At 49.2% G+C, this 24336-nt stretch overlaps 1 protein-coding gene across 8 annotated transcripts in view; it reads right to left on the reverse strand.

Moving 5' to 3' along the window:
* The window catches only part of PTPRO (protein tyrosine phosphatase receptor type O), a 463930-nt gene that overhangs the window by 408878 nt on the left and 30716 nt on the right, over window positions 1–24336 (reverse strand). For all 8 annotated transcript variants that reach the window (XR_014473285.1, XM_083180720.1, XM_083180719.1 and 5 more), the window contains exon 3: window positions 4544–4702. Coding sequence is in view for 7 of the 8 variants with exons in the window: in XM_083180720.1 (XP_083036846.1) it covers window positions 4544–4702 (159 nt within the window). In the remaining variant the exon portion in view is untranslated. The remainder of the gene's footprint in view (window positions 1–4543; window positions 4703–24336) is intronic.

Consider the following 24336-nt stretch of genomic DNA (forward strand, 5'->3'; position numbering starts at 1 on the left):
CGGCTCCTACAGAAGGGCTATCATGCTGCAAGCTAGTAAACAGTTAATGAATGAGGCAGTGTGCTGCGTCTGGCAGCCAATGGGTGCAAGGGGAGGAGTAAGGGGAGAGAAGGGTCTTGTGACCAGGGAGTTCAGCCTCTCTGAAAATTTTTCCAGGACTGGTAAGTCGCATTTACTTGCTGGCTCCTGGCGCATATATCTTAGCTGTTCTAACATCATTTTCTTCCCCTTTTTATCTACCTATTCTGTCCCTCTTTCTCTATAGTCTATCCCTGTCTCTCACCTGTGCGTAGCTGCAGCCCGAGGTCCTTTCATTATGCCGCGTCCTTCACGTGTGACGCGTCCCCCCGCCCGACTTGCTGATGATGTGGGCGCTGTACAGGCCTCACCCGCTGCCGGAGCTTCTCCAGGCTCCCGGCGCGGTGGCCGGAGAGGTCAGTCGGGTGCCGGGCGGACGGCCGCGAGTGCGGCACGTGTGCGCGCGTCCCCCGCTGATGACGCGGCCGGGGGTTCCGACGTGAGCAGCGCGATCGGGCACCTGGCGGCTGCGTCCAGGCGGGGACGTAGTGGCAGGGGGGTTCGCAGCAGTGCTGCGCGGGGCAGAATTACAGCCGGTAGAGCTGGGGAAAATGCTGCTGCGGGCACTAGGCCTGCGGCTGGACATGCGCAGCAAATTACACGGCCGGTGGCTGGTGCTGCGGGTCAGGCGGGCAGCGGTAGGGGGCGGGCCTGCAGGGGTATTGCATATGGCGGGGGCCCTGGGAGAGGAGCAGGGCGCCCCTCTGGCATTCCCCTGCTTGCTAGCCGTATAACTGGGGACAGAGCAGGCGCAAGGGGCACTGCTCCACCTGCTGGCAATTCTTCAAATAGTGGGCCTAGGAGTAGACAAAACACAGGGGTTACTGGGGTTAGTGGGGAGGTGGTGAACCCCCCCCCCCACCCCCTACTATGCTGAGTATGTCCCCTTGGCAGGCAGCCAGACGGCAACGGCTGAGGAGGGCCAGGCTACTGCCTAGGCGCGGGGGAGGGGCAGGTCCCACGGGTGTTACAGTGTCAGGGGCTTCCGCTACGCCGGCACGGCAATCGGAGGAGGCTATGCAGGCAGAGGATAGGTGGAGAAAGTTGGTCTCGGTATTAGTCCCTCTGCTAGGTCAGCCATCGCAGCGCTCCCCTCCAGTGGTTAGCTCCCCGGCGCTGCTCCCCGGTGTGTCATTTCAACAAGGTGTGGTTCCTGCGCCGTCCGCGGCAGTGCCGGTGGTTCCCATGGTCGAGGAGGCATCGACGTCCGGTCTGCAGGTCGATTCCGGAGGCACGTCCAGTCCGTTGGCCCAGACGATGGCGGTCGCTGTGGCAGGAACATCAGGTGGGTCCGCGCGTAAGGCTAAGCGTCGCAGGCGTAGGTCACACACATCCTCTTCCGGGTCCAATTCAGTGACGTCGGGGGAGGAAGGGGGTCATAGGTCGCGACGTAGGCATAGACATTCTAGGCGGCGACGCCGCTACTCGCGATCGACCAGCGGGAGCTCTGGCTCGCCGCTTTACCCCAAAGGTAATGTTGTGCGCTGCGATTATACAGCTGTGTGCAGGGGTTTGCGTCAGAGTGTGCGGGAGCGGATCATTGAGGGTAAATACGTGAGTTTCTTCACGATGACAGTTCAGGCGGAGAAAGACTAGGGGGTATAGGGGAGGCGGCTTATTGCACTTATCAGCGTTGGCAGTCAGGGCTGTTCATGTTTGCCGCCTGCTACCTTGAAACCAGGCCGCAAGAGCACATGAACATGGTGCGCTATATGCACATGATACACGAAATGTTCATGTCAGATGGCGGCACCGCATGGAAGTCCTATGATGAGGATTTCCGTCATAAGCAGTCGGGGTCCGCCATCATAGACTTCGGGTGTAAGGATGTAGAATTGTGGGTGGGGAAAAGGCCCGTGTCCTCCGCCCCACCCCCTCCCCCCCCTCCTGCCCCTAGACCTCCTCCGCCAGCTGCTGGTGTGGTAGCTCGACGGGCCACTCCCTTCTTTCGAGGAGGCGCTGGTGGAGCACCCGCGGGTAGATGTTTTGGGTTTAATGGGGTCGGCTGTAACTTGGGAACGCGCTGCAGATTCAAGCACGCCTGCGCCCGCTGTTGGGGTCCTCACCCCGTCAAGGATTGCAACCGCGGTAGGCAGGGGGGGCGCTCCCCCCAGGCCAGGTGCCGGGGCCGCTCCTCAGTAAGGCCCCCTCCCCAGTTTGGGTGGATCGCATGACCGGATGGTTGAGCGAGTACCCGGATAGACCCAGCGCAATTTTCCTGGAGGAGGGATTCCGTGTTGGCTTCCGCCTCCCCATTAGAGGCTTGGTTAACACGGCGTCCCCCAGGAATTTAAAGTCAGCTATGGAAATGCCCCTGGTTGTGCTCGAAAAAGTGTCTAAAGAAGTAGGTTTGGGGCGGATGGTGGGACCTTTCGCGGCTCCCCCTGTCGGGGAGCTTGTGCTCTCCCCGGTGGGGGTGGTCCCAAAAAAGGAGGCGGGTAAGTTTCGGCTTATCCAGCACTTATCCCACCCTCCGGGCTCATCGGTAAACGACGCAATTCCTGAGGAGTTGTGCCGAGTCACTTATCAGTCGTTTGAGCAGGCTTTGGCCATCGTGCGAAGTTTCGGCGCAGGGGCGATGCTGGCGAAGATTGATATTGAATCGGCATTTAGGCTGATGCCGCTGCATCCGGACTCGTTCTGTTTCATGGGCTTTCGGCTACCTACGGGTTATTACGTGGATAGGTGCTTGCCCATGGGCTGTTCGATATCCTGCGCTTATTTCGAGCAATTTAGCACTTTTTTGCACTGGTGCGCGCAGAGGGAGTCGGGTGAGCGGGGTTTGGCGCATTATCTGGACGACTTCTTATGCGTGGGCCCGGCTGGGGTGCGGGGGGTGCCGTGAATCAAGGGAGGGGGGGGCGCAGGTGTCGGCGAATCGCGGGAGAGGGCGGGGGCCAGCAAAGCATGGGAGGGGGCGTGAATTGCGCGAGGGGGGGTTGCGAATCGCAGGAGGGGGGGTGCGCGGGGGTCCATGAATTGCGGGAGGGGGGGGCACGGGGCGCGATGAATCACCTAGTTGGTTATATATTCTTGTAGAAGGATGGTAGGATGTTGCTGTCATTCAGAATGCATTTACATAAACAGTAATAGTAGCAGTAAAAGATCTGACTTAAAACACCTACAGTAAAACAGAACAGGTGTTATATATTATACAAAGAATTGGTTGATGATGTGTAGGTTGACGTGCACATAGTTGTCACTGGAAAAAAAATTGCCACAAGAAAAAATCAACATAGAAAGGTCAACACATGTAAATGATGACATAAGTGTGACACCTCATTGGTGTCCATGTCGACACATGAGAATGAATATGAAAACATTAAAAAAAAGAAAAATAAATCTTCAAAAACTCATGTCAACCTTTTTCATTGTCGACCATAGCCGTGCCAGTGTTTTGCATGTGCCATTTAATCCTGGGGTTGCCGTGAATCGCGCGCGGGGGTGGGGAGGGAGGAGGTGAGGGGTGTCCGCGAATCACGGGAGGAGGGGTCGTGTGTGGATGCCGTGAATTGCGGGAGGGAGGGGTGTGGGTGCCGCGAATCGTGGGGGGGGGGGGGGGGCGCGCGGGGGGTTGCAGTGAATCGCGGGAGGGTGGGTCGCGGGGGGTTGCTGCAATGACAGGAGGGGGGGTCAGGGGTGGGGAATCGCAGTAGGGGGGGTTGTGGGGTGCACCGTGAACCGCGGGAGGGGGGGCCCGGGGGGTTGGCGCAAATCGTGGGAGGGGGGGGGTCGCGGGGTGCCGCGAATCGCAGATGGGGGGGTGTCACGGGGTGGGGCCGTGAATCGCGGGAGTCACCGGGGGTGCCGCGAATTGCGGGGGTGTGCTGCAAATCACGGGAGGGGGGTCGCGGGGGGGTGCCGCGAATCGCCACATGAAAAAATCAACACAGACATTAAGTGTGGCACTTCATTGGTGTCCATGTCGACACATGAGAATGAATATGAAAACATTGAAAAAGTGAAAAATAAATCTTGTCAACCTTTTTCATTGTCGACCATAGCCATGTCAGTGTTTTGCATGTGCCATTTAATCGTGGGGATGCCGTGAATGGGGGGGGGGAGGTGCATACCTCCCAACATGACACATTGCTCTGTTTCTGGACTTTCTTCTTAATTTATGGATTACCATCAACACCTTTCTTATCAATTACCCTGTTTAAAACAGGTGATGACAATCATAAATTAAGATGGAAGTCCACAAACAGAGCATTCTGTCCCTCCTGGAGAGGGTCATGTTGGGAGGTATGGAGGTGTGGGGCGCTCACCTGGTGTGTCTGGTGAGTAGCTGTGTCTTTGCTGTGTAACATGGAGAGGCAGAGGGTGTCTGGCACTGTCTGTGGGCTCACTGGGCTGGTTCTCTGTCATGTGAGTCAGTCATGTGAGTCAGAGGCTCCACCCAGCGTTACAGCTCCAGACACACTTTGAGTGACAGATGTAGCCACATATATAAGAGATTCCTGACCTTTATATAACATAGTCCGGAAGCTGTTCCCTTCCCAGTAACTAATGTTTACTCTTGTGAAGACATTGAACTTTTCTGGATATTGAACCTTAAACACAACTCCGGTTTCTGGCGATGGCTTATAGTCGTGGACAAACACCTTGCTGACTGGAAGTGGTTCTGGAAAAATGAACAGAAACAAGAAAATATGTACATTAGGATAGGTTTGTCACAGCAAGAAAATCCTTTCATTGGGATTCTTCCCCCACAGGGCTGAAAGGTGCTAGACCGCTCAGCACAAGCCCATTATTGCCAAGCAAATAGATCTTTTTCTACAGTCATGTATTATGAAATGATATCCTGCTAATTTACAGGTCTAAAAAGGTGCCCACACACTACACCGATTTTTAACGCAAATCATTCACAATCGGACACGATCACTATCTAATGTGCCCTCCCGCGGATCTTTAGCTGGATCTTTTGATTTTACCTGCTCCAGGGAAGATCAGAAGATGCAGCTAAAGATCTGTGGGACTGGGGAATTCGGGTATTTGGGAGTTGGGGCACTCAGGTGTGTTCTAGTGCTATGGGATTCGGGTGGGTCCGGCTGCATTCACATGATGGGCTGTTTGGGCACTCATGGATTCAGATGTTGGGGCATGTTCAGACGCACTCGGCTGTTCAGGTATTCAGGCACACTTGAGCGCTCAGGTATTGTTGTTTGGGAATAGTGGTGGGGGTGGTGTGAGGTTGGTGGGGTGAGCAATTACAGCGCACACTTATGTCAGTGGCATGCGCTGGCAGCACAGCTTAGCCCAGAAAATGTATTAGCATACCTCCGGAGGGGCTCAAATTTTTCTTAAATCTTAAGATAAATCTTTGTCAAAACATTCTCTGCACGAAATCTGTTGTCCAGGACTGACGGGGAGAAGGGAAATCTTAGGATCACAGATCTTTCTAGTGTGTGGGCACCTGGTAACTATCATTATGCAAACACCACAACAATACATAATACTGCCATTATCCTGTCGGGGCTGATATCTGAGCCTTGTAAAAGCGTTTCCTTCAATGCGCATGCATCTACTGAAGCTGGATAGAAATATAGAAGGAAACTGATCCGGTATTAATAATACAATATTTATTATAAACAATGTAATAAAACTAAATATATAATGTGAACACACATATAACAATAAGAATAGTACAGTAATAGTGCAGCTCAGGCAAATGGCCAGATGCACTAAGCATCAAAAGTGATCAAATTGAGAGTGATAAACAGCCAGCCAATCACCTCCTACCACCTCCAGGAGGCTGACTAAGCCTTGGCTGGCTATAGAAATCTGGCTTTAGAAATTTAGTCAGAATTCAAAGTAGGAAGATTCTAAGTAGGAGTATACATCCGCACACTGTCGCCTAGACTTAGCCTGGACTTAAACTGGACAGAAACTGAAGGAAACTACAATCAACATAAGTGCAACTCTTAACTGCTAAAACTGTGAATATTACTCTTTCTGCTTGCATGTGCACTGTCTGTTTTGAAAATGCCCAGCTGTACCTCTAATGACTTCACCTCTCCTGCTCTTCCATTGATAATAGGTGTCCCCCAACATTTTATTCTTGGCCCTCTTCTTCTCTATCTCTACATGTCCTCTCTGGGTGAGCTTATTTGCTCACTTAACTTCCACTATCACCTCTATGCTGATAATATTAAAATCTACCGATCCTTTCCTGACCGCTCTCCCTCTATCCTCACTCATCTCTCCAACTGTCTCTCTGCTGTCTACTCCTGGATGACCCAGCACTTTTTTAGACATAAAATATCAAACACTAAGCTGTCATCTTCCCACCCTCCTGCATAAAACCCGACCATCTCTCATCCTAACCTACTGTTTATGCCCACTTCTTTCCCTTCTGTGTCACCCCTGTCTGTCTAACCCTCCCCTTTTAGAATGTAAGCTCTCACGGGCAGGGCCCTCTCTCCTCATGTGCCTTTCTTAGAATATATAAACCTCTGCCCCCCTGATGATTGCTTCAGTGTCCTGTCCCCTGGTGCACCTATCCATATTAACCATGTACTTGTCCTAAACTGTCTTGTGCTGTAATTTGTTATGTGTTTTTGATTATAACTATGCTCTGTACAGCGCTGCGGAATCTGTGTGCGCTATATAAGAAACTGTTAATAAATAAATAATACCTGTCATGTCACAGACTGTGTTTAAAAAATGTCAGGCAGGAGCTGATTGGTTGGCTGTTTATCACTCTCCATGTTATCACTTTTGAAGCTTTGTGCATCTGGCCCCCATAGTAAGTTAGCTGCTTCACGAGGGTATCTATAATGGCACCGCGAGGTCTGTGTAGATATGAATGTGCCATCATAGATACCCTTCTGAAGCAGCTCATTTACCGGATAAAACGTGCTCTTTCTGTTCTTAGAGAAACCGGTTTTTGTTTGCGCCATAAGGAATTATGGGGTATTTTTATGCATACGCAAACCGTTCCCATCAATGAGTGGTGTGGCCGGCAACATACGGGATACTTTAGGTTCTCCCACCAGTATGAATAGATGCAGAGAGAAATCAACTCAGAATCCCAGACATGGACTATAGCCAAATCTCAGAACATGAAGAGTCACGGAGGTGACCGGATGAGAACATATACTGTACAAGGCTTTTGGGGGGCACACTTAGGTGTAGAATGAATGAATTACAGCCTGATTGTTAACTGTTAATTATTAATGACATCATCCAGGATTGCCCATAGTTTGTGGTATTCCAAGTTGCTGTACCTGTGTGTTACAACAGCATGTCAGTGTTACTTATTGCTGTCTTGCTGCTTCTATATACTGGGGCGTAAACGTGCACTCATTATATATCTCTACTAATCTCCAAATCAGCTGCTGAGCATATTACATAGAAACATAGAATTTGACGTCAGATAAGAACCATTTGACCCATCTAGTCTGCCCCTTTTTTTACCCTTCAGGTAAACTCAACCCTTTTTAATCCTTATTTTTTTGTAAGGACATCAATATGCTTATCCCAAGCATGTTTAAATTGTACTACTGTCTTAGCCTCTACCACCTCTGATGGGAGGCTATTCCACTTATCCACTACCCTTTCTGTGAAGTAATTCTTTCTAACATTTCCCCTGAACCTACCTCCCTCCAGTTTCAGTGCATGTCCTCGTGTTCTATTACTTCTTTTCCTTTGAAGAAAATTTCCCTCCTGTACTATGTTAAAACCCTTTATATATTTGAAGATTTCTATCATGTCCCCCCTTTCCCTTCTCTGCTCCAAACTATACATGTTAAGATCTTTTAGTCTTTCCTGGTACGTTTTGTGATGTAGGCCATGCACCATTTTAGTTGCTCTTCTTTGTACAGTCTCCAATGTATTTATATCCTTCTGAAGATATGGTCTCCAGAACTGGACACAATATTCCAGAGGAGGCCGTACCAATGACCTATAAAGTGGCATTATTACGTCTTTTTTTCTGCTACTGATTCCTCTCCCTATGCAACCAAGCATCTGACTAGCCTTCCTCATTGCTTTGTTACATTGCTTTCCTGCCTTTAAGTCACTTGAAATAGTGACTCCTAGATCTCTTTCCTCCTCAGTAGTTTCTATTATAGGTACTTATGTAGTAACTGGGCTGCCGATTTTGAAATCGGGTCCATCGCATCGCATCGCACCCGACCATATCGCATGCGATGCGATGGACCCGATTTTTCCATAGGATTCAATGTTAAAATGGACTGAGTCCATTCTAACATGGAATTCAATGGGAAAAGGGGTCCTTTTCATACCCCTACTATCCAAGTGGGCATGGAGTTGGATATAAACCTGTGGCGAGCGTAGCGAGCCACCGAGCCCGAAGCGTGGCGAGCGTAGCGAGCTCCGCGAGGGGACACAGAATACCGTCCCCTCGCGGGGCTCGCTTCGCTCGCCACGCTTCGGGCTTGGTGGCTCGCTACGCTCGCCACAGGTTTATATCCAACTCCATGCCCACTTGGATAGTAGGGGTATGAAAAGGACCCCTTTTTCCCATTGAATTCCATGTTAAAATGGACTCAGTCCATTTTAACATTGAATCCTATGGAAAAATCGTGTCATCGCATGCGATATGGTCGTATGCGATGCGATGCGATATCGCATCGCATCGCATCTGATTGTATGCCTTAACTTAAGGCATACAATCAAAAAATCGGCAGCCCAGATACTACATAAGTACCTTATTATAGTACCCTTGATACTATATTGAGCCTTTGGGTTTTTGAGTCCCAAGTGCAAAATTTTGCATTTTTTAGCATTAAACTGTAGTTGCCATTTTCTTGACCAATTCTCAAGTTTACTTAGATCATCAGTCATTTATTTACCCCTCCTGGTGTGTCTACTCTGTTGCATATCTTTGTGTCATCTGCAAAAAGGCATACTTTCCCTTCAATACCATTTGCAATGTCACTAACAAAGATATTAAAAAGCACTGGTCCAAGTACAGATCCCTGGGGTACTCCACTGGTAACATGTCCCTCCATAGAATGCACTCCATTTACTACAACTGTCTGTTTCCTATCCTGCAACCAGGTTCTTATCCATTTGATACTGTCCCACACAAGAGATTGATTAATAAAATGGAGAACCTAGGATTGGGTGAAAATATCTGCAGATGGGTAGGGAATTGGCTATGTAATAGAGAACAAAGAGTGGTTGTGAATGGTGCCGTATCAGATATGATACCGGTACTAAGTGGAGTGCCCCAGGGTTCGGTTTTGGGGCCCATTTTGTTTAACATTTTTATTAACGATATTGGGATAGGGTTACTCAGCAATGTATCCATCTTTGCGGACGATACAAAACTTAGCAAAGTCATCAAATCATCAGAAGATGTCACCATGCTTCAAAATGATCTTGCAATTCTAGATGAGTGGGCAAAAAAATGGAAGATGAGGTTCAATGTAGATAAATGTAAGGTTATGCACCTTGGGAGACACAACCAGTGTGCAAGTTACAACCTTAGCGGAGAGGAACTGGGTAATTCCATACTTGAAAAGGATCTAGGAGTCCAAATAGACAGCAAACTAGGATGTAGTGCCCATTGTAATGTAGCTACAAAAAAGGCCAACAAAATTCTGGCATGTATTAAGAGGGGAACGGAAACTAGGGACTCAAGGGTAATTATGCCACTATATAAAGCATTGGTGAGACCTCACCTAGAGTACGGAGTACAGTTCTGGGCCCCACACTATAAAAAGGACATCATAGAATTAGAAAAAGTCCAAAGGCGAGCAACAAAGCTTATTAGGGGAATGGAGAATTTAAGCTACGGGGAGAGATTAAGCAATTTGGGACTTGCTCAACATGTACAAGTATATCAAGAGCCAATATAAGGAACTGTCACGCACCCTCTTTTCTACTAGAAAGGAATCTAGGACGCGAGGGCATGAGTATAGATTAGAAGAAAAAATATTTCATTCAGCTAGTAGAAAGAATTTCTTTACGGTCAGAACAGTCAAACTCTGGAACTCTCTTCCCAGAGAGGTGGTAACGTCTGGCTCATTAAATGCGTTCAAGACAAAGTTGGACAAACATTTACTGGAGAAAAACATCCATGGGTACAAATAAGAAATATAATTTATCTGTAAAATACCAGAACCTACCAAATCAGCAATGGATATCTATACCAGGTTGAACTAGATGGACGCAAGTCTTTTTTCAGCCTTACCTACTATGTAACTATGTAACTATATTTAATTGTTTTATAATCCAATCCCACATTTTCAAGTTTATTTAGCAGCCTGCGATGTGGGACAGTGTCAAAAGCCTTACTAAAGTCTAGATATGCCACATCTACAGCCCCCCCTTCATCTAGTATTTTGGTCACGGAGTCCAAAAAGTCAATGAGACTTGTTTGGCATGATCTCCCTGCAGTAAAACCATGCTGTTTTAGATCCTGTAAATTGTTTAATTTAAGATATTCCACTATTCTTTATTTTAATAGAGTTTCAATTAATTTCCCTACTACTGATGTAAGGCTCACTGGTCTGTAGTTACTTGCTTCTTCTTTGCTTCCGCTTTTGTGCAGTGGAACTTTATTTGCTTTTCTCCAGTCCTCTGGAACTGCACCTGTATCTAGTGACTGGTTGAATAAATCTGTTAATGGCGCTAGCAACACATCTTTTAGTTCTTTTAGTATCCTTGGATGCACTCCGTCTGGCCCCATTGATTTATCCACTTTCAGTCTTGAAAGTTCTGTTAGGACTTTCTCCTGAGTAAATGTACTTCCATCTACCTTATTTTTATGAATGTCCTTGAAACTTAACTGTGGTCCCTTCCCTTCTCCTTCTATAGTGAATACGGAGCAAAAGTAATTATTTAGATGATCTGCAATTGCCTTGTCTCCCTCCACCAAATTCTCAGTGTCTGTCAGCAGTCTTATTATTCCTCCATATGATTCAGGGGCGTAACTATTTATCGCCCCCCCGCCGCACGTTTATTCGGCGCCCCCCACCTAACCTGCCCCCCCTTCTTACCTGCGGTCTGCTTCCGACTCTCGCCCGGCTCTCTGTCGGGACCTTCCTGACGTCACAGTCCTGGCCGGCTCCTGCTGCTACAATGAAAACGGACTCTTAGAAAATGGCTGCCCCCATACTGCAGACAGAAAACTGTCTGCAGTATGGGGGCAGCCATTTTCTAATTGTCAGTTTTCATTGCAGCAGGAGCCGGCCAGGACCGTGACGTCAGGAAGGTCCCGACAGAGAGCCGGGCGAGACGCAGACCGCGGGTAACTTATAGCCCCGCAGCCCCCCCGGCGGCGCCCCCGATTTCTCTGCGCCACCACGGGGGCTGCGGAGCTATAGTTACGCCACTGATTTGATTTTCTCCTTTTACTTATATACTTAAAAAAAGTTTTGTTTCCTTTATTTACCGACTGAGACACTTTCTCCTCAGCTTGTGCCTTGGCACACCTGATCACTTTCTTAGCCTCTTTGCGTCTGGCAAGATACACTTTGTCATTATTATTTTGAGTCTGCTTGCGTTTACACTAGTTGTTACCTCCGTAGTAAACCACACTGGCTTCCGTTTCCTGTTACTTTTCTTAACCCTTTTGATACAAAGGTCTGTTGCCTTTAGTATTGCAATTTTTAATTTTTTCCTCCTCTCCTGCCCTCCTTTCAAGTTCCTCCAATCCGCTAATGAGTCGCTTAAACATCTCCCCATTTTTGCAAAGTCAGCCTTCCTAAAATCCAACACCTTAGTTTTTGTGTGACTGGAGTTGGACCCTGCCTTGATACTAAACCATACTGCTTGATGATCACTGGATCCCAGGTTCTCACCCACATATATGTCTGATATTCTGTCACCATTTGTGAGTATTAAATCTAATATTGAGTCTTTGCGAGTAGGCTCCCTCACCAATTGCTTGAGAGATGCTCCCTGTAGGGAATTTAGAAATTTGCCACTTATAGATGATCTTGCAAAAGACTCCTCCCAATTCACATCAGGTAGATTAAAGTTTCCCATGATTATGACTTCTCCCTTTAAAGCCATTTTAGTGACATCAAGCAATATGCTCCTGTCCAAATCCTACCTCTGGCCTGGTTGCCTATAGATGACCCCAGTACGAATAATGTCCTTCTCCCCCATTTCTATGGTCACCCAAAGGGCCTCAGTTTTTTCTTCAATGTTTTGTATTAAAGTATCATTTATGCTTTTCTTTACATACATTACCCTCGGGTTCCGCAGTGGTGTCCAGTAGACTTCAGGTACTGACACCAATCGCAACACTTCACGCATGTAAACGCGGGTATATTCCCTGTTACATCGACACTTCACGCATGTAGACGCGGGTACATTCCCTGTTACATCGACACTTCACGCATGTAAACGCGAGTACATTCCCAGTTACATCGACACTTCACGCATGTAAACGCGGGTACATCCCCTGTTACATCGACACTTCACGCATGTAAACGCGGGTACATTCCATGTTACATCCACACTTCACGCATGTAAACGCGAGTACATTCCCTGTTACATCGACACTTCACGCATGTAAACGCGGGTACATTCCCTGTTACATCGACACTTCACGCATGTAAACGCGGGTACATTCCCTGTTACATCGACACTTCACGCATGTAAACGCGGGTACATTCCCTGTTACATCGACACTTGACGCATGTAAACGCGGGTACATTCCCTGTTACATCGACACTTCACGCATGTAAACGCGGGTACATTCCCTGTTACATCGACACTTCACGCATGTAAACGCGGGTACATCCCCTGTTACATCGACACTTCACGCATGTAAACGCGGGTACATCCCCTGTTACATCGACACTTCACGCATGTAAACGCGGGTACATTCCCTGTTACATCGACACTTGACGCATGTAAACGCGGGTACATTCCTTGTTACATCGACACTTCACGCATGTAAACGCGGGTACATTCCCTGTTACATCGACACTTCACGCATGTAAACGCGGGTACATTCCCTGCTACATCGACACTTCACGCATGTAAACGCGGGTACATTCCCTGTTACATCGACACTTCACGCATGTAAACGCGGGTACATTCCCTGTTACATCGACACTTCACGCATGTAAACGCGGGTACATTCCCTGTTACATCGACACTTCACGCATGTAAACGCGGGTACATTCCCTGTTACATCGACACTTCACGCATGTAAACGCGGGTACATTCCCTGTTACATCGACACTTGACGCATGTAAACGCGGGTACATTCCCTGTTACATCGACACTTCACGCATGTAAACGCGGGTACATTCCCTGTTACATCGACACTTCACGCATGTAAACGCGGGTACATCCCCTGTTACATCGACACTTCACGCATGTAAACGCGGGTACATCCCCTGTTACATCGACACTTCACGCATGTAAACGCGGGTACATTCCCTGTTACATCGACACTTGACGCATGTAAACGCGGGTACATTCCTTGTTACATCGACACTTCACGCATGTAAACGCGGGTACATTCCCTGTTACATCGACACTTCACGCATGTAAACGCGGGTACATTCCCTGCTACATCGACACTTCACGCATGTAAACGCGGGTACATTCCCTGTTACATCGACACTTCACGCATGTAAACGCGGGTACATTCCATGTTACATCCACACTTCACGCATGTAAACGCGGGTACATTCCATGTTACATCGACACTTCACGCATGTAAACGCGGGTACATTCCCTGTTACATCGACACTTCACGCATGTAAACGAGGGTACATTCCCTGTTACATCGACACTTCACGCATGTAAACGCGGGTACATCCCCTGTTACATCGACACTTCACGCATGTAAACGCGGGTACATTCCCTGCTACATCGACACTTCACGCATGTAAACGCGGGTACATAAACTCCACACAGACATAGGCATTCATCCACACTCACGCTACTTATCTAAGAAATAAAGACGCGTACAACTGAATGGGCTTAAAGGGGACGGCTTATTTATTTTGAGCAGGGGCGGCCTATTTGAATCTAACTCAAATTTATGTCCCTGCTCTAACTAAGGTGGCGGGCAAAGAACGGCATGCAAGATAAATAACATTGCTGGAAAATAACAAAGTAATAAAAATAACAAACTCCGGATCTAAGGGTCTCCTGCCCTTAATTGCCAAGGACCGGCCACCTGCCAGCGTCCAAGACAACGGCACAATTTGTAAGCGGACTTTTCAAAAAGGGGGCCAATTGCCCTTAAGGTCAGGGGGTTGACCTTCTGCTTCTGCCCCTGACCTCGCAATATCACTAAGGCAGAGCTCACCACTCTGCCCGAGTCCTCAAAAAATTGGGCCACCTGCCCTAACTTACAAATGTCCGCAACAATTTACCCTATCCGAAGTAGATGATCGTTAAGGTCCAGATGTGGGCCCACCTGGATCGGTGATGCCCACATCTCGACATCAACCACCAGCTAAGTGTAGATACAGCTCTAATTTAAACTACCGTTCTTTCCGCCATATCAGTTCAAACTTGAACTGACCCGCCACCAACCTAGTGACAAAATTCCCTGAACTAAACCTCTAAACTTCTCAATGCGTCTATCAAATTCTGAGAAAACAAGTCCATGCCGACTATAGAGAGATGCACCCCATCCGGCCTGTACAAGGTCTCGTTTCTAAAGGATATGGCCTCGTGCCTGACGACCACTCCGCCCTCCGATACTATCGCCCTGCCGACTACAGAATTTATCCGCCTCCGTACCAAATCGATGGCACCCGGATTGAGTGCATCTCTCCAAACCTTTCTAGGTATAATCTCTGACCAAAAGAAACGGCAAAATCGCCATTCTCTGATCAGATCCAGCAATAAATTCCTAATCTCAATTCGTATATTGAGACCGGACTTATGCGTTAGGTCGTTGCCCCCCAGGTGAATGATGACAAAAAGTGGGTAACCAAATGACCCAACCGACTCATCCAAAAGACTCCTCAACGCGGACCACCTCATACCTCTACGCCCCAGCCAACGGATAAATCGCGTTTCCGGGAAACGTTCCGTATCCGTGGTTACCTGGGACAGGGACAACCAATACATAAGTGAATGCCCCACCATCCAAATCATATAGGTGTCCAAGCGTTGACCTGTAAGTCGAAATGATAGATACTGTTAGAAAATTGAAATGAAGGCCAACATCTGGCAAAATTTTAAAGGGGGGCCCGGGAGATTCCCTTAAAGGTGATTTTGGAGTTCTATATTAAATTGTTGATAACTAATAGGCCTGTGATTTGGGTGATCTATTTAAGACTAATTGATTATTTGACCCACTTGAATTAAGTATAATCATATCTGTTGTTTCACGTTCTATGGGAAAAGGGGGGGGGGGTGGGTCACCCGATTTGACTTGAGGCAAAAAACACAAATCTTCCACCAGTTGGCTAGAGCCTAATTTAAGACTGGTGATAACACAAAAAATTCCTCAAGGCCCCACAAACACTAAAGCGCGTTTGGGCGAGCAGCTACTCCTCAAATGGGCTCACTGGACTATGTCGGCCTGATGTATCGCTTAAATGCACCAGACCGCCATCTTCCAAGTGCTCGTATGTCGACCTGAGACCAACCCGCCGCAGCGGCTGCCGAAGCGGCCCCGATACGGAAAGAGTGTGTCCCAAAGTCGGCTGGAGAAAGACCCTGATGCAATATACAGCGCCTGAAAACCGACCTAAACTGAAAGTTAGTAAGGGGGTACCCGTCGATGTGCATCAGCCAGGCCACGGGCAATTGGGGCCGCAACTCCACGTAAGCCAGAGCCGCCGCCACCGGACAGATCCGGCGGTCGCTACTCCGACCCAAATGGACCCACTGACCCCTGCCCGCTACATCGGTCTTTGAGCGCTGTATCTTGCACCACAAACCGTCGTGGTGCACGTCGACATGGCCGAACAGCATAGGCGAGGGTGATGCCCTGGTTGCGGACACCAGTTCGCCTACTCTGAACGCCCCATGGAAAGCCATGGCAAAGGCCAGCCTGAAAAGTCGAACCTCGTAATCGTTTGAGCAAATTACTCTTAGAGACCTCGAGATTCGACGCAACAGGCCGGCATCAATCGGCCTGCGCCTGTCGGGCAAAACCGGCCTGGTTCTGGCCCATCCTTTCAGCATCCTGGAAAGGATGAAAGACTTGGTGATGTCTCTCTTCCCACCAAGACGCAAAAAGAATGATATGCCTGCCAGAGAGCATCCAACAAAACTTCTGGACTTACCCTCCAAGTACAGGCTCCATACATAAGCGATAATAAGACGCTTAGAGCTCTTACCTGTGCCACCCTGTTCAATCATGAACTCGCTCCAACGCTCCCATGAGGCCAGATAAGCTCTGAAAGTCGCCGGCGCTAACGACCGCAGGGCCAGCTCCTCTACCCCTCCAGAGGCACCTGCCATAAAAAAAGGTGTACACTGTTCACCATACTTCTGGGCTAAAGGCACAAGTTGCCTGAATCTTACCCATTCGAAACGGGACAATGCATCCGCTACTTCGTTAAGCACGCCTGGGACGTGCTTGGCTCGCAACGTAATGTTGTTCGCCAAGCACTTCCTCACTATCCGTGCTAAAATACGCAAAACTGGGAGAGAGGTTGACTTCAGTTGCGTAATGGATTGTACCACCCCTAGGATATCAGACCAAAAGACAACCTCCCTGTTTCCCAATTCTGCGCCCCAGAGCTCTAAGGCGACCATTATTGGAAATATTTCCAATAATAGCATATTCCTAGCCATGCCGTCTCGTGCCCAAGATTCGGGCCAGGCATCTGCGCACCAACGTCCCGCATAGAATGCGCCGAATCCGAAAGATCCTGCAGCATCTGTATATAATTCCAACTCCGCATTTGCAGCGGCTGGAGCTTGCCATATGCATATGCCGTTAAAATTATCCAGAAACATTTCCCACACTTTCAAATCCCTCTTCATTTCTGAAGATAGACGTAGAAAATGGTGGGGTTTGCGAATCCCGACGGTCGCTCGCTGAAGTTTTCTACAAAATATTTTGCCCATGGGTATAACTCTACATGCGAAATTAAACAGGCCCAATAGAGATTGGGCCTGTCTAAGTGTTAACTTAGCCGCCGCGATGGCATAAAGTATTTCGTCATGTAGGCGGCGTACCTTATCCAGAGGAAGTTTACACAGACCCAGCTCGGAATCAATTTCAATTCCAAGGTACACCAAATTCGTAGTGGGTCCCTCGGTTTTTTTCCCCCTGCCACGGGAACCCCGAAATCCCTAAATAAATCAAGCGCTGTTTCTAGTAACTTAAAGCACAGGTCAGAACCTGGAGGACCCACTAGAAGAAAGTCATCCAAATAATGAGTAATGCTGTCAGCTCCCGTCACTTCCTGTAGGCACCACTGCAAAAATGTGCTAAAGCGCTCAAAATAAGCGCATGAAATAGAGCAACCCATGGGCAAACATTTATCTATGTAAAAACCCCCATTCAATTTAAGGGCCTTATTTTGGTTCATTCTTTCTGACAAAATCCTTCTTAGATGGACAAAACCATGTGCACTGCAGGGGGAGCAGATGTAACATGTGCAGAGAGAATTAGATTTGGGTGAGTAATTTTGTTTCTGTGCAGGGAAAATACTGACTGCTTTATTTTTACACTGCAATATAGATCTCACTTTGAAGTAAAACCCCACCCAAATCTAATTCTCTCTGCACATTTTGCATATGCTCCCCTGCAGTGCACATGGTTTTGCCCATCTAAGAAGGATTTTGTCAGAAAGAATGAACCAAAATAAGGCCCTAAATCCCATGTATTGAAATGCGTTCTTATTTAAAGGTAATAGTCTAAAAGCTGATTCAACATCCAATTTGCACATGAGGGCACCAGGACCCATTTTTCGAATAATGTCTATAGCGTCCTCAAATAAAAAAAAAAAAAATTAACAGTGCACAAATCGTCATCGATGGCGTCATTGACAGACGACCCTCTAGGACAAGAAAGATGTTGAATCAGCCTGAATTTCCATTTAACCTTCTTGGGAACCACCTCAATAGGGGACAAAATTAGTCCCTCAACTGGTGGTGTTGAAAACGGGCCTGCCATGCGACCTAGTTTTACCTCGGCTTCAACTTTTTGGGATATTATGTCAGGATATTCCATGGCGGAGCGTAAGTTTCCCCTAGTTCCCGTATTAATCGGAGCGGAAACAGGTAATTGGAAACCTTCTGAAAATCCGGACTGCAAAAATTTAGCTCCATCTCTGTCCGGATACCGTTCAAGCCATCCTGACCTAAAAATAACCGCCTGAAGCCATAGGCTTTACATACGGAGACACAGACACTGAGTCACAAAGCTGGCCTACCTCCATGAGCTAGCAACTGTGGGTATTGAACCTGCAGCCTCACCTGCAGACCCCAGGCTTCCCAGGCATAGACTTAAGCCGTTCGCCACAGGCCTGGCCTTAAGGCAAAGATATCTACATATCGGCCCTTCCTAATCCTATCCCTAGCCCTGGGGCGCAAACCACGCTTTACAGCGGTGTTTGCACACTGCACGGTGTCTGATTCCACCGATATGTTTGATGAGCCCGAGCTGTGGGACCGATAAGTTCTACGCCTCTTTTTATTACGACGCCGCACACCGCCGTCCGAGGATGAACCACCCTCGGATGACGTTGATGCCAGTGAGGAGTCAGAAGTTCGGTGTCTGCGCCGCCTCTTACGAGACTTGGCAGCCCTCTTATGCTTAGCCGCTGCCCCTGAAGAGGAGCTCCCTGACTCCTCCCCATTAGACCCAGCATCCTCACTTGCCCCATCTGGGTCATTTGATGACTCACCCGTGTCAGATGCTGTTCCTCTTCGCCTAGCATCCCCATCGTTGCCACGGCTTGTCGATTGCCTTTCCATGACCTCTTGTTCCGATCCTTGACCTGCCAATAGAGGTTCAGTAACAACCCCAACAACAGATGCATTGCCGTGCGATGTTCTATCCCGTGAGGAAACCCTTCCTCCGCCCCTAGCCGCAGCAATGTTAGGCGTTATGGCTCTGGCTATGATGTCAGCCACCGAAGCCACTGTAACCGTCGGTGCAGCGCTCCCTTGTCCACCTGGGCCGGCGGTCATCAAAGGGGCCACTGCCGATACTACTGCCGCACAAATAGATGTTAACGCGGACGCATCCAGCGACACCATATTCCCTGCTGGATTAGTTCCCCTGACCGCGTCCGCATAAGTGCGGCCGGTTTGCCAACCTGTCGCTGGCGGCGCCCTGCTGACCTCTGCCGCCCTATCCGCTGCTAGCCTTCTACGCTCGCGGCGCCTTGCCTTAGCGTTAAGGCGAATGCTCCCACTATCCTGGACTGTTTGCGACGAGCCCGCATGGCCCCTCTCGCATCCACTATTTGCCGGGCCGCTCTGAATACCATGCATGGTCCCACTAACTTGTACATCCATATTACTTTCACTATCTGACTCATCCCCCGAATCAGACCCAGACGATGAGGATTCATCCGAATCCTCAATGGAGTCATGACACAAACCCACTGAGGCCACAAGCATGGCATATTCTGCCTCAGTAAGCTTGTGCCTCATATCGTTAATGAAATGTCCCTCAGGTATGACATTCCTCCTCCTGCCACCAGATGGTGCTGCCACCTCATCTAACCTTACAGCTGCACCAGTGGCTACCTGCTTAGCCTGGCCTCTTCTCCTTACACTGCTAGGTGCACCATTATCCCTGACCCCAACAGGCTCTACAGCCTGTGGTCTCCTTCTATTACTCCCCCTCTTTTGTCTATTGCCCTGGTGGGCTAATTGCTGACCTCCCTCATTTTCACTAATATTGCCTACCAGGCCAGGGCTGTGCTGTCCAGCACCAGCCCTGACCGTGCTTTGCTACAGGGTCTCGCTTATGTTAGAAACTTGCAGGCTGCTATGCCTAGCAGCCCGCATTACTCCCCTGCGCGCCGGAGCACCGCCATGCTGACCCCTGGCGGCTGCCCGGCGAGAACTACAATTCCCTACATGCCTAGCGCGCTCCGGCGCGGGCCTAACTAAACGCCCGCCGCCGGAGCCCTGCGCTGCTTCCCATATATACTCCGGCGCGGCGAGCGGTGCTTCCGCCGCCGCGCACTCCCTGCCTCCGGACCTCCCTCTCTGCCGCCCGCCCGCTTGTACTGCTCGGGCGGGCGACACTACCACCGCCGCTGGGTCCCCCCTACGGCGTCCACCCCCGCGAGCGCCGCGGGCGGACGAAGCCGCTGCCCCTCTCCTTCCCCGCCGCCCGCCCGCTAGTGAAGTGCGGGCGGGCGACGCCAGCACGGAGGGCGCTGCCAAAGCGCCTCCTTCAGCCTGCGCCCTGAGGGGAGAACTCGCTGGGGCTGCAGCAGCCGCCCCAGCCCCCATCCTGCGGGCTGGTGAAGGGGATAAGCCCCTCTCCTCGCCCCTAACAGGAGGCCTGTTTCTAGGCCTCACCACTAAGCTAGCCCCAGCATATCTAGTGGGAGCCCCCACAGATCTTTTGGGCCTTGATGCCATATTAGAGAATTTAGAAAAGATAAAAGAGGAAATGATAGGAAAAAAGAATAAGCTTTATAGGCTTAAAGAGTAAGGGAAAGATTAATGAGAGAGAAGTTAGGAAATAAGGAATGCAATGACAGATTTATTTAACAAATGTCTCTGTACTTAACAGTCCTCTCAACGTTTCCTGAAGCAAGAGGCAGAATCTTCTGGAAGCAAGAACATCACCCCATCAATCTCCACCTCTGACCTCAAGCAGCCTATCCTGGACCGTCATTCAAATCAGCCGGCCCGTCAATCAAGATAAGCCGAACCCCCGGGCCCAGATCCAGTGTGTGAGCTAAGGATTCCTGCCAATAGCCAGGTGAGTTTATGCTGTTTTCAGCCAGACAAGCTGGCTTCTACAGTCTTTCCCTGTTACATCGACATTTCACGCATGTAAACGCGGGTACATTCTCTGTTACAACGACACTTCACGCATGTAAACGCGGGTACATCCCCTGTTACATCGACACTTCACGCATGTAAACGCGGGTACATTCCCTGTTACATCGACACTTCTTGCATGTAAACGCGGGTACATTCCCTGTTACATCGACACTTCACGCATGTAAACGCGGGTACATTCCCTGTTACATCGACATTTCACGCATGTAAACGCGGGTACATTCCCTGTTACAACGACACTTCACGCATGTAAACGCGGGTACATCCCCTGTTACATCGACACTTCACGCATGTAAACGCGGGTACATTCCCTGTTACATCGACACTTCACGCATGTAAACGCGGGTACATCCCCTGTTACATCGACACTTCACGCATGTAAACGCGGGTACATTCCCTGTTACATCGACACTTCACGCATGTAAACGCGGGTACATTCCCTGTTACATCGACACTTCACGCATGTAAACGCGGGTACATCCCCTGTTACATTGAAACTTCACGCATGTAAACCAGGTTTGCCGACCCTCCCGGAATTTGCGGGAGTCTCCCGAAAATCGGGTCCTTCCTCCCGGCCCCCGGAAGGGTGGGCAACCCTCCCGGAATCAGGGGGACCCCCACTGAGCCCCCCGATCGTGGCATTTATATGCCGCAATCCGCGGGTCTCAGGGGAGGGGGCGGAGCTAAAACGGCACAATCGTGACGTTTTAGCACCGCCCCCTCCAAGGATAACTGTCATTTTGGCTATTTCTTGTAATGGGGGCGGGGCTTAATGACGTCACAGTTAAGCCCCGCCCCCAAAACGAGTAATGCTAGATTCCTCTCCGGGCTTCTCCCGGAGAGGATTTCTTCAAAGTCGGCAACCCTGATGTAAACGCGGGTACATTCCCTGTTACATCGACACTTCACGCATGTAAACGCGGGTACATTCCCTGTTACATCGACACTTCACGCATGTAAACGCGGGTACATTCCCTGTTACATCGACACTTCACGCATGTAAACGCGGGTACATCCCCTGTTACATCGACACTTCACGCATGTAAACGCGGGTACATTCCCTGTTACATCGACACTTCACGCATGTAAACACGGGTACATTCCCTGTTACATCGACACTTCACGCATGTAAACGCGGGTACATCCCCTGTTACATCGACACTTCACGCATGTAAACGCGGGTACATTCCCTGTTACATCGACACTTCACGCATGTAAACGCGGGTACATTCCCTGTTACATCGACACTTCACGCATGTAAACGCGGGTACATCCCCTGTTACATCGACACTTCACGCATGTAAACGCGGGTACATCCCGTTACATCGACACTTAACGCATGTAAACGCGGGTACATTCCATGTTACATCCACACTTCACGCATGTAAACGCGGGTACATTCCATGTTACATCCACACTTCACGCATGTAAACGCGGGTACATTCCCTGTTACATCGACACTTCACGCATGTAAACGCGGGTACATTCCCTGTTACATCGACACTTCACGCATGTAAACGCGGGTACATCCCGTTACATCGACACTTAACGCATGTAAACGCGGGTACATTCCATGTTACATCCACACTTCACGCATGTAAACGCGGGTACATTCCCTGTTACATCAACACTTCACGCATGTAAACGCGGGTACATTCCCTGTTACATCGACATTTCACGCATGTAAACGCGGGTACATTCCCTGTTACATCGACACTTCACGCATGTAAACGCGGGTACATCCCCTGTTACATCGACACTTCACGCATGTAAACGCGGGTACATTCCCTGTTACATCGACACTTCACGCATGTAAACGCGGGTACATTCCCTGTTACATCGACACTTCACGCATGTAAACGCGGGTACATTCCCTGTTACATCGACATTTCACGCATGTAAACGCGGGTACATCCCCTGTTACATCGACACTTCACGCATGTAAACGCGGGTACATTCCCTGTTACATCGACACTTCACGCATGTAAACGCGGGTACATTCCCTGTTACATCGACATTTCACGCATGTAAACGCGGGTACATTCCCTGTTACATCGACACTTCACGCATGTAAACGCGGGTACATTCCCTGTTACATCGACACTTCACGCATGTAAACGCGGGTACATTCCATGTTACATCCACACTTCACGCATGTAAACGCGGGTACATTCCATGTTACATCCACACTTCACGCATGTAAACGCGGGTACATTCCCTGTTACATCGACACTTCACGCATGTAAACGCGGGTACATTCCCTGTTACATCGACATTTCACGCATGTAAACGCGGGTACATCCCCTGTTACATCGACACTTCACGCATGTAAACGCGGGTACATTCCCTGTTACATCGACACTTCACGCATGTAAACGCGGGTACATTCCCTGTTACATCGACATTTCACGCATGTAAACGCGGGTACATTCCCTGTTACATCGACACTTCACGCATGTAAACGCGGGTACATTCCCTGTTACATCGACACTTCACGCATGTAAACGCGGGTACATTCCATGTTACATCCACACTTCACGCATGTAAACGCGGGTACATTCCATGTTACATCCACACTTCACGCATGTAAACGCGGGTACATTCCCTGTTACATCGACACTTCACGCATGTAAACGCGGGTACATTCCCTGTTACATCGACACTTCACGCATGTAAACGCGGGTACATCCCGTTACATCGACACTTAACGCATGTAAACGCGGGTACATTCCATGTTACATCCACACTTCACGCATGTAAACGCGGGTACATTCCCTGTTACATCGACACTTCACGCATGTAAACGCGGGTACATTCCCTGTTACATCGACATTTCACGCATGTAAACGCGGGTACATTCCCTGTTACATCGACACTTCACGCATGTAAACGCGGGTACATCCCCTGTTACATCGACACTTCACGCATGTAAACGCGGGTACATTCCCTGTTACATCGACACTTCACGCATGTAAACGCGGGTACATTCCCTGTTACATCGACACTTCACGCATGTAAACGCGGGTACATTCCCTGTTACATCGACATTTCACGCATGTAAACGCGGGTACATCCCCTGTTACATCGACACTTCACGCATGTAAACGCGGGTACATTCCCTGTTACATCGACACTTCACGCATGTAAACGCGGGTACATTCCCTGTTACATCGACATTTCACGCATGTAAACGCGGGTACATTCCCTGTTACATCGACACTTCACGCATGTAAACGCGGGTACATTCCCTGTTACATCGACACTTCACGCATGTAAACGCGGGTACATCCCCTGTTACATCGACACTTCACGCATGTAAACGCGGGTACATCCCCTGTTACATCGACACTTCACGCATGT

The sequence above is a fragment of the Crinia signifera genome, chromosome 4 (assembly GCF_055691185.1).
Source record: "Crinia signifera chromosome 4, ASM5569118v1, whole genome shotgun sequence".
Taxonomy (NCBI): domain Eukaryota; kingdom Metazoa; phylum Chordata; class Amphibia; order Anura; family Myobatrachidae; genus Crinia; species Crinia signifera.